This window comes from Ambystoma mexicanum, chromosome 4q (assembly GCF_040938575.1).
Source record: "Ambystoma mexicanum isolate Mex_15411 chromosome 4q, UKY_AmexF1_1, whole genome shotgun sequence".
Classification (NCBI taxonomy): Eukaryota; Metazoa; Chordata; class Amphibia; order Caudata; family Ambystomatidae; genus Ambystoma; species Ambystoma mexicanum.
This window is the reverse complement of record NC_090928.1, coordinates 1,252,386,424-1,252,400,403: the sequence shown is the minus strand read 5'-3', so window position 1 is coordinate 1,252,400,403 and position 13,980 is coordinate 1,252,386,424. Positions and strand designations below refer to the sequence as shown.

General features: G+C 52.4%; 1 protein-coding gene across 1 annotated transcript in view; it reads right to left on the bottom strand.

Moving 5' to 3' along the window:
- The window catches only part of LOC138468326 (epoxide hydrolase 1-like), a 174,735-nt gene that overhangs the window by 93,545 nt on the left and 67,210 nt on the right, over positions 1 to 13,980 (bottom strand). The window contains exon 2 of the mRNA XM_069608835.1: positions 541 to 754. Coding sequence (XP_069464936.1) covers positions 541 to 754 — 214 coding nt within the window. The remainder of the gene's footprint in view (positions 1 to 540; positions 755 to 13,980) is intronic.

Here is a 13,980-nt window from a genome sequence, read left to right as displayed (position 1 = left end):
GAGACTTCATCCCAATACCCCAGGCCCCCTGGGGTTAAACGCAATACCTGGAATTCTGGCCCCATGAGACTTCATCCCAATACCCGAGGCCCCCTGGGGTTAAACGCAATACCTGGATTTCTGGCTTCTGGACCCATGAGACTTCATCCCAATACCCCAGGCCCCCTGGGGTTAAACGCAATACCTGGAATTCTGGCCCCATGAGACTTCATCCCAATACCCGAGGCCCCCTGGGGTTAAACGCAATACCTGGATTTCTGGCTTCTGGACCCATGAGACTTCATCCCAATACCCGAGGCCCCCTGGGGATAAACGCAATACCTGGATTTCGGCTTCTGGACCCATGAGACTTCATCCCAATACCCGAGGCCCCCTGGGGTTAAACGCAATACCTGGATTTCTGGCTTCTGGGCCCATGAGACTTCATCCCAATACCCGAGGCCCCCTGGGGTTAAACGCAATACCTGGATTTCTGGCTTCTGGACCCATGAGACTTCATCCCAATACCCCAGGCCCCCTGGAGTTCGCCCAACGCCCTACCTGTATTTCCTCGTCGGACGTCTCTACTCGGAACGGTCGGATGCTCGGATCTTCGGCTCCTGGCAGGGGCCGGGCTCCTGCACCCCACCAGCCATCCCCCATTTCAATAGTCCGGACCTTCTTTCGGGCCACCAGCCAGTACACCAGGACCCCGCCGGCCCCCAGCGCTATGGGGGCCGCGATGGACCGGGCCGGACACTCCTCGTAGGCCGCCCTGCAGAAATAATGCACAAAGAAACTTTCTCTCAGTAGGTTCGATGGGAAAACGTAAACCTAAACGTAAAAAAAGACAGTACATTCTGAAAAAAGGTGATTCTCAGACAATACAATTGCTCTCCGTTACATATAGGAGTACAATAACCTCAGAGATTTACAACTGAACGGTTTAAAATGGTAAAACATACTGTCATGTTATTGCCTCCCACACCCCTACTGGTTCGCCCATACCCTTCCCAGCCCAGCTCTTCTTGCGGGTGGACGACTCGTCTCCTTTCATCCGGCCTCTGCATCTTGATTTAACAATTACTCTTCTTTTTGTCCATTCTGCATTTTGAAATTGAGATTACAGGCCCAATTCTTAAACATTTTTGTTGCATAAGGGTTGAAAAGCGCTGGCTATCACATTCCCTTCACTTGCACAAAACAATGTTGTGGCTTCTCTACAACGGGCATCATGGTTGTGCGCATCCTAGCTGTGCGCTTCATAGCTGTGCGCACGATAGCTGTGCACTGCATAGCTGTGCGCAACATAGCTGTGCGCAACATAGCCGTGCGCAACATAGCCGTGCGCATCCTAGCTGTGCCCTTCATAGCTGTGCGCAACATAGCCGTGCGCAACATAGCCGTGCGCAACATAGCTGTGCGCATCCTAGCTGTGCCCTTCATAGCTGTGCGCACGATAGCTGTGCGCACGATAGCTGTGCACAGCATAGCTGCGCGCGTCATAGCTGTTGTTGGGATGGAAATTAGCCTATACCACCCCCCTAGGCGCTTCCAAATCTGGCAAACCCCCTACAAGGCAATATGACCCACAAGGTGTCCCTGTCCCGCGACTCCATTTTATGTTAGGCCACAAAAAAGGACATTGATGAGCCGTACTAGCTGGGAGGAGAGAGATGGCTGCTAGAGCAGAGAGGGGCTGATGAGAAGTAGTAGCTGGGAGGAGAGATGCCTGCTAGAGCGGAGAGACGCTGATGAGTAGTACTAGCTGGGAGGAGAGAGACGCCTGCTAGAGCGGAGAGACGCTGATGAGCAGTACTAGCTGGGAGGAGAGAGATGCCTGCTAGAGCAGAGAGGGGCTGATGAGAAGTAGTAGCTGGGAGGAGAGATGCCTGCTAGAGCGGAGAGACGCTGATGAGTAGTACTAGCTGGGAGGAGAGAGACGCCTGCTAGAGCGGAGAGACGCTGATGAGCAGTACTAGCTGGGAGGAGAGAGATGCCTGCTAGAGCAGAGAGGGGCTGATGAGTAGTACTAGCTGGGAGGAGAGAGATGCCTGCTAGAGCGGAGAGGGGCTGATGAGAAGTAGTAGCTGGGAGGAGAGATGCCTGCTAGAGCAGAGAGATGCTGATGAGTAGTACTAGCTGGGAGGAGAGAGATGGCTGCTAGAGCAGAGAGGGGCTGATGAGAAGTAGTAGCTGGGAGGAGAGATGCCTGCTAGAGCGGAGAGGGGCTGATGAGAAGTAGTAGCTGGGAGGAGAGATGCCTGCTAGAGCGGAGAGACGCTGATGAGTAGTACTAGCTGGGAGGAGAGATGCCTGCTAGAGCGGAGAGGGGCTGATGAGTAGTACTAGCTAGGAGGAGAGAGATGCCTCCTAGAGCTGAGGGACGCTGATGAGAGTAGTACTAGCTGGGAGGAGAGAGATGCCTGCTAAAGATGAGAGACGCTGATGAGTAGTACTAGCTAGGAGGAGAGAGATGCCTCCTAGAGCAGAGAGGGGCTGATGAGTAGTACTAGCTGGGAGGAGAGAGATGCCTGCTAAAGATGAGAGACGCTGATGAGTAGTACTAGCTGGGAGGAGAGAGATGCCTGCTAGAGCAGAGGGGGGCTGATGAGTAGTACTAGATGGGAGGAGAGAGATGCCTGCTAGAGCGGAGAGGGGCTGATGAGTAGTACTAGCTGGGAGGAGAGATGCCTGCTAGAGCAGAGAGACGCTGATGAGTAGTACTAGCTGGGAGGAGAGAGATGCCTCCTAGAGCTCAGGGACGCTGATGAGAGTAGTACTAGCTGGGAGGAGAGAGATGCCTGCTAGAGCAGAGAGGGGCTGATGAGTAGTACTAGCTGGGAGGAGAGAGATGCCTGCTAAAGATGAGAGACGCTGATGAGAAGTAGTAGCTGGGAGGAGAGAGATGCCTGCTAGAGATGAGAGACGCTGATGAGAAGTAGTAGCTGGGAGGAGAGAGATGCCTGCTAGAGCGGAGAGGGGCTGATGAGTAGTACTAGCTGGGAGGAGTGGGATGCCTGCTAGAGCGAGGAGGGGCTGATGAGCAGTACTAGCTGTGAGGAGAGAGATGCCTGCTAGAGCTGAGAGGGGCTGATGAGTAGTACTAGCTGGGAGGAGAGAGATGCCCGCTAGAGCAGAGAGGGGCTGGTGAGTAGTACTAGCTGGGAGGAGAGAGATGCCTGCTGGAGCAGAGAGGGGCTGATGAGTAGTACTAGCTGGGAGGAGAGAGATGCCTTCTAGAGCTGAGAGAGGCTGATGAGTGGTACTAGCTGGGAAGAGATGCCTGCTAGAGCAGAGAGACGCTGATGAGTAGTACTAGCTGGGAGGAGAGAGATGCCTCCTAGAGCTCAGGGACGCTGATGAGAGTAGTACTAGCTGGGAGGAGAGAGATGCCTGCTAGAGCAGAGAGGGGCTGATGAGTAGTACTAGCTGGGAGGAGAGAGATGCCTGCTAAAGATGAGAGACGCTGATGAGAAGTAGTAGCTGGGAAGAGAGAGATGCCTGCTAGAGATGAGAGACGCTGATGAGAAGTAGTAGCTGGGAGGAGAGAGATGCCTGCTAGAGCGGAGAGGGGCTGATGAGTAGTACTAGCTGGGAGGAGAGAGATGCCTGCTAGAGCGGAGAGGGGCTGATGAGCAGTACTAGCTGTGAGGAGAGAGATGCCTGCTAGAGCTGAGAGGGGCTGATGAGTAGTACTAGCTGTGAGGAGAGAGATGCCCGCTAGAGCAGAGAGGGGCTGATGAGTAGTACTAGCTGGGAGGAGAGAGATGCCTGCTGGAGCAGAGAGGGGCTGATGAGTAGTACTAGCTGGGAGGAGAGAGATGCCTTCTAGAGCTGAGAGAGGCTGATGAGTGGTACTAGCTGGGAAGAGATGCCTGCTAGAGCAGAGAGACGCTGATGAGCAGTACTAGCTGGGAGGGGAGAGAGGCCTGCTAGAGCAGAGAGGGGCGGATGAGCAGTACTAGCTGGGAGGAGAGAGATGCCTACTAGAGCAGAGAGGGGCTGATGAGAAGTACTAGCTGGGAGGAGAGAGATGCCTGCTAAAGCAGAGAGATTCTGATGAGCAGTACTAGCTGGGAGGAGAGAGATGCCTGCTAGAGCGGAGAGGGGCTGATGAGAAGTACTAGCAGAGAGGAGAGAGATGCCTGCTAGAGCAGAGAGGTGCTGATGAGCAGTACTAGCTGGGAGGAGAGAGATGCCTGCTAGTGCAGAGAGGGGCTGATGAGCAGTACTAGCTGGGAGGAGAGAGATGCCGGCTAGAGCAGAGAGGGGCTGATGAGCAGTACTAGCTGGGGGGAGAGAGATGCCGGCTAGAGCAGAGAGGGGCTGATGAGAAGTACTAGCTGCGAGGAGAGAGATGCCTACTAGAGCAGTGAGGGGATGGTGAGTAGTACTAGCTGGGAGGAGATGTCTGCTAGAGCAGAGAGGGGGTGATGAGAAGTCGAGAAGTACTAGCTGGGAGGAGAGAGATGCCTGCTAGAGCTTAGAGACACTGATGAGCAGTACTAGCTGGGAGGAGAGAGATGCCTGCTAGAGCAGAGAGGGGCTGATGAGCAGTACTAGCTAGGAGGAGAGAGATGCCTGCCTGAGCTGAGAGACTCTGATGAGTAGTACTAGCTGGGAGGAGAGAGATGCCTGCTAGAGCTGAGAGAGCCTGATGAGAAGTACTAGCTGGGAGGAGAGATGCCTGCTAGAGCTGAGAGACGCTGATGCGTAGTACTAGCTTGGAGGAGAGATGCCTGCTAGGGATGAGAGACGCTGATGAGTAGTACTAGCTGGGAGGAGAGAGATGCCTGCTAGAGCAGAGAGGGGCTGATGAGCAGTACTAGCTGGGAGGAGAGAGATGCCTGCGAGACGCTGATGAGCAGTACTAGCTGGAAGGAGAGAGATGCCTGCTAGAGCGGAGAGACACTGATGAGCAGTACATGCTGGGAGGAGAGAGATGCCTGCTAGAGCAAAGAGACGCTGATGAGTAGTACACGCTGGGAGGAGAGAGATGCCTGCTAGAGCAGAGAGACGCTGATGAGTAGTACTAGCTGGGAGGAGAGAGATGCCTGCTAGAGATGAGAGACGCTGATGAGTAGTACTAGCTGGAAGGAGAGAGATGCCGGCTAGAGCTGAGAGACGCTGATGAGTAGTACTAGCTGGGAGGAGAGATGCCTGCTAGAGCAGAGAGGGGCTGAAGAGCAGTACTAGCTGGGAGGAGAGAGATGCCTGCTAGAGCAGAGAGACGCTGATGAGTAGTACTAGCTGAGAGGAGAGAGATGCCTGCTAGAGCTTAGAGACTCTGATGAGTAGTACTAGCTGGGAGGAGAGAGATGCCTGCTAGAGCAGAGGGGGGCTGAGTAGTACTAGCTGGGAGGAGAGAGATGCCTGCTAGAGCAGAGAGAGACGCTGATGAGCAGTACTAGCTGGGAGGAGAGAGATGCCTGCTAGAGCAGAGAGACGCTGAAGAGCAGTACTAGCTGGGAGGAGAGAGATGCCAGCTAGAGCAGAGAGACACTGATGAGTAGTACTAGCTGGGAGGAGAGATACCTGCTAGAGCAGAGAGGGGTTGATGAGTAGTACTAGCTGTGAGGAGAGAGATGCTGCTAGAGTGGAGAGACACTGATCAGTATTACTAGCTGGGAAGAGAGAGATGCCTGCTTGAGCTGAGAGACGCTGATGCCCGCTAGAGCTGAGAGACACTGATGAGTAGTACTAGCTGGAAGGAGAGAGATGCCTCCTAGAGCTGAGAGACACTGATGAGTAGTACTAGCTGGGAAGAGATGCCTGCTAGAGCAGAGAGGGGCTGATGAGTAGTAATAGCTGGGAGGGGAGAGATGCCTGCTAGAGCAGAGAGGGGCTGATGAGCAGTACTAGCTGGGAGGAGAGAGATGCCTGCTAGAGCAGAGAGGGGCTGATGAGAAGTACTAGCTGGGAGGAGAGAGATGCCTGCAAGAGCGGAGAGGGGCTGATGAGCTGTACTAGATGGGAGGAGAGAGATGCCTGCTAGAGCAGAGAGATTCTGATGAGCAGTACTAGCTGGGAGGAGAGAGATGCCTGCTAGAGCGGAGAGGGACTGATGAGAAGTACTAGCAGAGAGGAGAGAGATGCCTGCTAGAGCAGAGATGGGCTGATGAGCAGTACTAGCTGGGAGGAGAGAGATGCCCGCTAGAGCAGAGAGGGGCTGATGAGCAGTACTAGCTGGGAGGAGAGAGATGCCGGCTAAAGCAGAGAGGGGCTGATGAGCAGTACTAGCTGGGAGGAGAGAGATGCCCGCTAGAGCAGAGAGGGGCTGAAGAGAAGTACTAGCTAGGAGGAGAGAGATGCCTGCTAGAGCAGAGAGGGGATGGTGAGTAGTACTAGCTGGGAGGAGATGCCTGCTAGAGCAGAGAGGGGGTGATGAGAAGTACTAGCTGGGAGGAGAGATATGCCTGCTAGAGCTGAGAGACACTGATGAGTAGTACGAGCTGGGAGGAGAGAGATGCATGCTAGAGCTGAAAGACACTGATGAGTAGTGCTAGCTGGGAAGAGAGAGATGCCTGCTAGAGCAGAGAGGGGCTGATGAGCAGTACTAGCTGGGAGGAGAGAGATGCCTGCGAGGCGCTGATGAGCAGTACTAGCTGGAAGGAGAGAGATACCTGCTAGAGCATAGAGACACTGATGAGCAGTACTAGCTGGGAGGAGAGAGATGCCTGCTAGAGCATAGAGACGCTGATGAGTAGTACTAGCTGGGAGGAGAGAGATGCCTGCTAGAGCTGATAGACGCTGATGAGTAGTACTAGCTGGGAGGAGAGAGATGCCTGCTAGAGCAGAGAGACGTTGATGAGTAGTACTAGCTGGAAGGAGAGAGATGCCGGGTACAGCTGAGAGACGCTGATGAGTAGTACTAGCTGGGAGGAGAGATGCCTGCTAGAGCAGAGAGGCGCTGATGAGCAGTACTAGCTGGGAGGAGAGAGATGCCTGCTAGAGCAGAGAGGCGCTGATGAGTAGTACTAGCTGGGTGGAGAGAGATGCCTGCTAGAGATGAGAGACGCTGATGAGCAGTACTAGCTGGGAGGAGAGAAATGCCTGCTAGAGCAGAGAGACGCTGATGAGTAGTGCTAGCTGGGAGGAGAGAGATGCCTGCTAGAGCTTAGAGACTCTGATGAGTAGTACTTGCTGGGAGGAGAGCGCTACCTGCTAGAGCAAAGAGACGCTGATGAGCAGTACTAGCTGGGAGGAGAGGGATGCCTGCTAGAGCAGAGAGGGGCTGATGAGTAGTACTAGCTGGGAGGAGAGAGATGCCTGCTAGAGCAGAGAGACGCTGAAGAGCAGTACTAGCTGGGAGGAGAGAGATGCCTCCTAGAGCAGCGAGACACTGATGAGTAGTACTACCTGGGAGGAGAGATACCTGCTATACCTGCTAGAGCAGAGAGGGGTTGATGAGTGGTACTAGCTGTGAGGAGAGAGATGCCTGCTAGAGCGGAGAGACACTGATGAGTATTTCTAGCTGGGAGGAGAGAGATGCCTGCTAGAGCTGAGAGACGCTGATGCTCGCTAGAGCTGAGAGACACTGATGAGTAGTACTAGCTGGAAGGAGAGAGATGCCTCCTAAAGCTGAGAGACGCTGATGATTAGTACTAGCTGGAAGGAGAGCGATGCCTACTAGAGCGGAGAGACACTGATGAGTATTTCTAGCTGGGAGGAGAGAGATGCCTGCTAGAGCTGAGAGACGCTGATGATCGCTAGAGCTGAGAGACACTGATGAGTAGTACTAGCTGGAAGGAGAGAGATGCCTCCTAGAGCAGAGAGGGGCTGATGAGTAGTACTAGCTGGGAGGAAAGATGCCTGCTAGAGCAGAGAGGGGTTGATGAGTAGTACTGCTGGGAGGAGAGTGATGCCTGCTAGAGCAGTGAGAGACGCTGATGAGCAGTACTAGCTGGGAGGAGAGAGATGCCTGCTACAACTGAGAGACGCCGATGAGCAGTACTAGCTGGGAGGAGAGAGATGCCTGCTAGAGCAGAGTGGTGCGGATGAGCAGTACTAGCTGGGAGGAGAGATGCCTGCTAGAGCTGAGAGACGCTGATGAGCAGTACTAGCTGGGAGGAGAGATGCCTGCTAGAGCTGAGAGACGCTGATGAGCAGTACTAGCTGGGAGGAGAGAGATTCCTGCTAGAGCAGAGAGATGCCGATGAGCAGTACTAGCTGGGAGGAGAGAGATTCCTGCTAGAGCTGAGAGACGCTGATGAGCAGTACTAGCTGGGAGGAGAGATGCCTGCTAGAGCTGAGAGATGCTGATGAGCAGTACTAGCTGGGAGGAGAGAGATGCCTGGTAGAGCTGAGAGACGCTGATGAGCAGTACTAGCTGGGAGGAGATATCTATATGGGGGGCACTTATCAGTCCCTATGACTATCATTCTGCTCATCTATTTGGGGGGCACCTATCAGGCCCTATGACTATCAGTCTGCTCATCTATTTGGGGAGGGGGGGCATGTATCAGTCCCTATAGCTATCAGTCCACTCATCTATATGGGGGGCACTTATCAGTTCCTATGGCTATCAGTCCACACATCTATAAGGGGGGCACTTATCAGTCCCTATGGCTATCAGTCTGCTCATCTATATGGGGGGCACTTATCAGTCCCTATGGCTATCAATCCGCTCATCTATAAGGGGGGCACTTATCAGTCCCTATGGCTATCAGTCCGCTCATCTATATGGGGGGGCACTTATCAGTCCCTATGGATATCATTCCAGAGGCAGGGGTGTATTATATCCCTTTTTTCTTTTCCTTTAAGTAAAACCTCAGATACTTGCATGATGTGTCCAAGACGGGCTGGTTGCAAAGGACATTTTCCTAGCACGTTTTTACTTTTCTCGCATGCACTTTTGCATTTTAACACATAATATATAAAATACCATACACTCTAAAATGGCAGTGCCATGAAATTTCCCCCCACCCTTTGGTCATCTTGTCTTTGGGCCTTTTCCCTGTCCCATTAGGTCCAGATATTCCATATATGGCAAGCCCTTCCCCAGGCAAAGCCTTGGCTTTCTGGGGTAAGCAGCAGTATGTGTTTCTGGCCGGATGTGGGGGCTGGGACGGCCTGGTCCCAGTGCACATCCGTGACAGAGTGTGTCTGTTGCAGGGCAGATGTGGTGGCTGGAGGCTGTCCATGACTTCCAGTTGGAATGGTGCAGAGCCTTGATATTGGTGGGATCGGGGGCAATTCCAGCTCGCAACGGGGATAGAAGGAGAGCTCCTACAGTCATTCTTCAGAATGCCATGGGAGCTGACACCCCTCTGAAGAGGAGCATAGAGCTGAAGATCTGTAGAACGTCATCGTAGCCAACAAGCATTGATGGCTACGGTTCTGTGAATGAGGAATTACCGGGTCATTCCAACCTTGGAGGACCCGGTATTTCCTCATTCACAAAACCAATCCCCATTCCCATTCGAGCCCCCATAGGGCTCAATGGGAATAGGGATGAAGCTAATAATGGGCCCGTTATTAGCTCCTTGGTCCCCTTGCAGGGCCCACTAAGGACGTCTGGTCTGACCAGACCTTCTGTGCGGGTCCCGCAAGAGAACCTCGCAATAGGGAGGAATGGGTTTACCGGCACCGGCACCATTACCGGTGCGGGTAAACCCATTCCTCCAACCTCGTAATGAGGCCCTATGTCCTGTTTGTAGAGCCACAGGGGTCAGGTTTATGTAGGGCAACAGTGGAATAATTTGGGGAGTTGAATGAGGAATGGGGGGAATCCCTTTGGCAGGAGAAAAAAACTGTGGGTCCCACACAGGCAATACAGTTTCTCAGCAGAGAGAGCGACACAAGGAGGGGGGTGTGTCGCATCCCAGAGAAGACGGCGGTCCTCCTAGAAACCATCAGGGAGCTGGGGAAAAGTAACAAAGTCACGTTAAGGGATGTTAGGGAAAATTCTCATCTATGGCTAATTTCCCTCACCTAGTGAGTCCCCCAGCAGCTTTGCTGGACTTCTGGAGTTTATTTTTTTTCCACCTGGTAAGAGTGTGAGCTTTTCCCCCACTCTTACCTGTGTTTTGCCATGTGTATTTCATCTGCTTTTGTGATTGTGGACTCTGAAGTACACCACTTCAGTAGCCCCCTTCTTTTTTTGTGTCACACAGCACCTTCAGTGCCATGGCACAGGGTTGTCTTTGAGACTTCCCTCGACTCCATTTCTGAGGCGACTACCGTCCCCCAGAAAAGGGTAAAGTTACCATTAACTTTACTTAGTCAATCTACCACAGATCCAGTACACCCCATCTTCCATGGAGTACTGGAAAGGGTTAACTCGTATCCCTTTTTATCTGTACCTCCTAGAGCATTGTTTTGCTCTTTTAACATTTAGACTTGGCTGGTGGCAGTTGTATCTCCCCTACCTTTTCTACCGCTATTATATTAGATAAACGTGGTACTGTTCTTGGCTATTATATTAGCCTCGAACATAAACCCGTTTGACCAAATCGTCTTTCTTTTGGCTCTGGTTGGGTTTATTCGCCATTTCTTTTTGTTAAAGTCCTTCTTGTGTTTTACTTTGCGCAGCAAACTAGGTTCGCCTTCTTTGTTCACTGTCTTTTGGCGGGCTTCTGCCAAGAAGCCCTCCTCTAGGCGCCTGGGTGTCTAGGTGGGCTGAATGTGAGGGAGGGGTGTAGTCACCCCCTGCACAGGGTATCCTAGGAAACCCAAGTCGCACTTTGTCATGATTGGCCAGAGTGGTTGTCCGGGCTGGACAACCCCCTGCTGGGTGATTGACAGCCAGGCTGTGTGAATGGGGGGTTTTCGCAGAAAAGGCAGGTCTCGGGCTAGAAGTCAGAGAGTCGCCACTGGAAGTACAAGGAACCAAAGAGAAGCGGAGAGAACGACGGCTGCTGGAACTACCCCATCCCGGTGAAGCCCTGCTGCAGTCCTGAGCTATCTTCCCTTCAACGACTCAGAGAAGATCCAGTCCGGAGTCTTCTTCCCTTGAGCTTGATGGGGACAACCAGGTAATCTTCCACAGCTAGAGGATCGTCTTCCTTGGTCGAAATTGCTGCACGCTGCTGTAGTGGTCCGGATAGCCACCAGAAGCCTCTCCTGTTTTTAAGGAGAGCACCTTTTATTCCTTGTCGCTGCTGCAGCTTCATCCCTGTGTGGTGCAGACCCCCTTCAGACGTCCTCATTCACAACGAAGCTCCAGGAATCGAGGGTCTGGGGGAAACCAACAGGAACAACTGCCAGGGCACCACACCATTGGAACAAGGCACTGTGTTCTGCTTGAGGAAACTGGGTGAATCCCTTTTCTTCATTTCCAAGGCTTGCCCTTGTCTTCCCTCCTTCTTATAATTTTTGCTTCCGAACATTGACAACATCGAAGTACTTTTGGCTACGTTGAATCGTGAACTGTCGGACTGTGTGATCTTCGGCAACTGGCCCCAGTGTCTTCTGACCCTGGCTCCGGCCCTTTGACTTTTGAACTCCTGTCTCGGAGTGTTTCTTGATTCTGCCTGCCTAACCAAAATATTGCCTGTGATTTTTGCCTCCAACTCCCTCTGGGTATCTCAGGTGCTAAGTGTGTTTTTGCCCCGAAAGCATTTCATGTCACGGATACGCGTTTATTTAGTAGACCGAACTGTCAAAAAGTGATCGCAGTCGTATTCGCGGTAACGTGTTTTTGTTCGTAACACCGGTTCATTCAAACACAGGGTACTTACCTTGAGACTTACTGTACAAAGTGAATTGGTTAGTTGTAGTATATTTCACGTGTGGTTTTTATTTGACTTTAATAGAAGTGTTGTGTTTATAACGAATGGTTTAAAAATAAATGTACTTATATTTTTTTACCTGAAACCTTGAGTCAGTGTTTGCTTGAGTCACCGTAATTGTGGTCCCTTTGTGTAATCTCTGCTACTGCTCATATACTCTTGAGATAAGCCTGGCTGCTCCGCCACTGCTACCACTCTGACATAGTAGCACAGGCTTGTACCAAAGGTAAAACTTGTATTGCCACCTGTAGTCTTAATTGTGTGTAGTGGTCCCTAAGGGCACTGCACAGGATTCTGCCTAACAAGGGAACTTCAGTCCGTATCAGGAAAGTAAGTCTTCACAGGGAGGGTAATACCCCAGGGGATGGATTTTTAGAGGCGCGTAGTATTGAGAACGAAAGGGGCCAGGCTGAGACATTACAGAGTTAGGTATGGGGAAGGGGTTTTATAAAGGTCATAGCAGTAGGGGTGGAAGTCCTGGGAAACCTCAACGGCTCGGTTATCTGGCTAATGCCTGTCAACCAGCAGGGAAGGAGAGCATTGTTCACCTATGCTGCAGGGGCGTTTCGGATTCGGGGCAATAGTGGGCACAGAATGGTGTGCACTGAAGTGGCCACAAACATGGCATGAATTTGGTTTAGAAACTTCAAAGGCTCGGTTATCTGGCGAACGCCAATCAACCAGGAGGGAAGGAGAGTATCGTTCACCGACGCTGCAGGGGCGTACGGTTTCGGGGCAATATTGGGCACAGAATGGTGTGCACTGGAATGGCCACAAACAGGGCATGGGTTTTGTTGGAGAAACTTCAACGGATCGGTTATCTGGCGAATGCCTATCAACCAGGAGGGAAGGAGAGTATGGTTCACTGACGCTGCAGGGTCGTACGGTTTCGGGGCAATATTGGGCACAGAATAGTGTGCACTGGAGTGGCCACAAACAGGGCATGAGTTTTGTTGGGAGACTCCAGCAGTGCAGTTATCTGATACAAGCCTGTCATCCAAGAGGTAAGGAGAGTATTGTTCACTGACGCTGCAGGAGCGTACGGGTTCAGGGCAAGATTGGGCACAGAATGGTGCACAGTGAAATTGGCCAAAAACACGACATGAAGCTGGCCTTATGTGCTTGGCGTGGTGAACTGAATAAACAAGGAGGTGGCGTTGTGGTCAGACAACATGGCAGTGGTGCAGGTGCAGAATAAAGGAAGCACATCCTGCCCACTGATGCTGGAGCTATTGAGAGCCATTACGCTGGAATCATTGACAAATAATAGATGTCTAAGAGCCAGGCACATTGCCGGTGAGGTAAACGAGGTTGATGACGCCCTGTTTCGTTCACAGTGGGGAAAGGTTTAGGAAGCTGAGACCAGATGCAAAGGAGCGAAAGACGCCCACACCAGGAAAGGCATGGGCACTACTGCTGGAATTGGTAAGGAAAGGCAGATTAGCCAAGGGGCTGGCAGGGCTGGCGGCAAAGGAATGAAGGAGCCAGGACGAGTCATAAGGGACCTCGCCCAGAATGCTTTGGCCCAGAGAACAGGTAAGCAAATGGAAAACACTTGCAAAAGGTAGTAGGGGAAACCAAAACCAAAAAATCTTAAGCGCTAGGCCAGCACTGTACAGGGCTGCATTTGCAACAGCTTAGTATGGGCCCCTTTTCAATAGGGGAGCAGGTGGCCCAGAACGCAGCAGCAGGGGATGGGCGGGCACTAAGCGACAACAGCACATGTGTGGCCACATCAGCATGGGCGTGGGGCCTGGGAGCAAAAAGAATTGGGCGTTGTAAGTCGAACTGTTTCAAAAGATAGGTAAGAGAGGAACTAATATACCCCTCCCCCCCTGTAGATACAGGCCCTTACATATAAGCTTGGATCGTGGGTCATTTCATTTGTGACACGAGCAGGCCGGTGGATCATGGAGGTAAAGCAGGGGCTCCACCCCAGACGATCACGTTATGGTGGGGCCTGCCGGGCATGCAGTGGGAGGACATACACAACAGGCTATCAGACTTGATGGGATTCAGAGACCCACCGGAATATGTGGTGATACACCTGGGGGGCAACGATTTGGCCAGCACAAGCAGGGGATGGCCGCAAAGGGACATTTGCGAGCCCCTGCACAACATATCGCACTACTGGAGGGGGACTGAGAATTTTTATGTCCGAGATGATAGCACGTAGATTTGGTATGGAGTGCATCGCAGACAGGCGGTCGAAACAGAACCCAGAACAACCCCGACATGTTCCACCAGGATGGGGCTCACCTGTCCA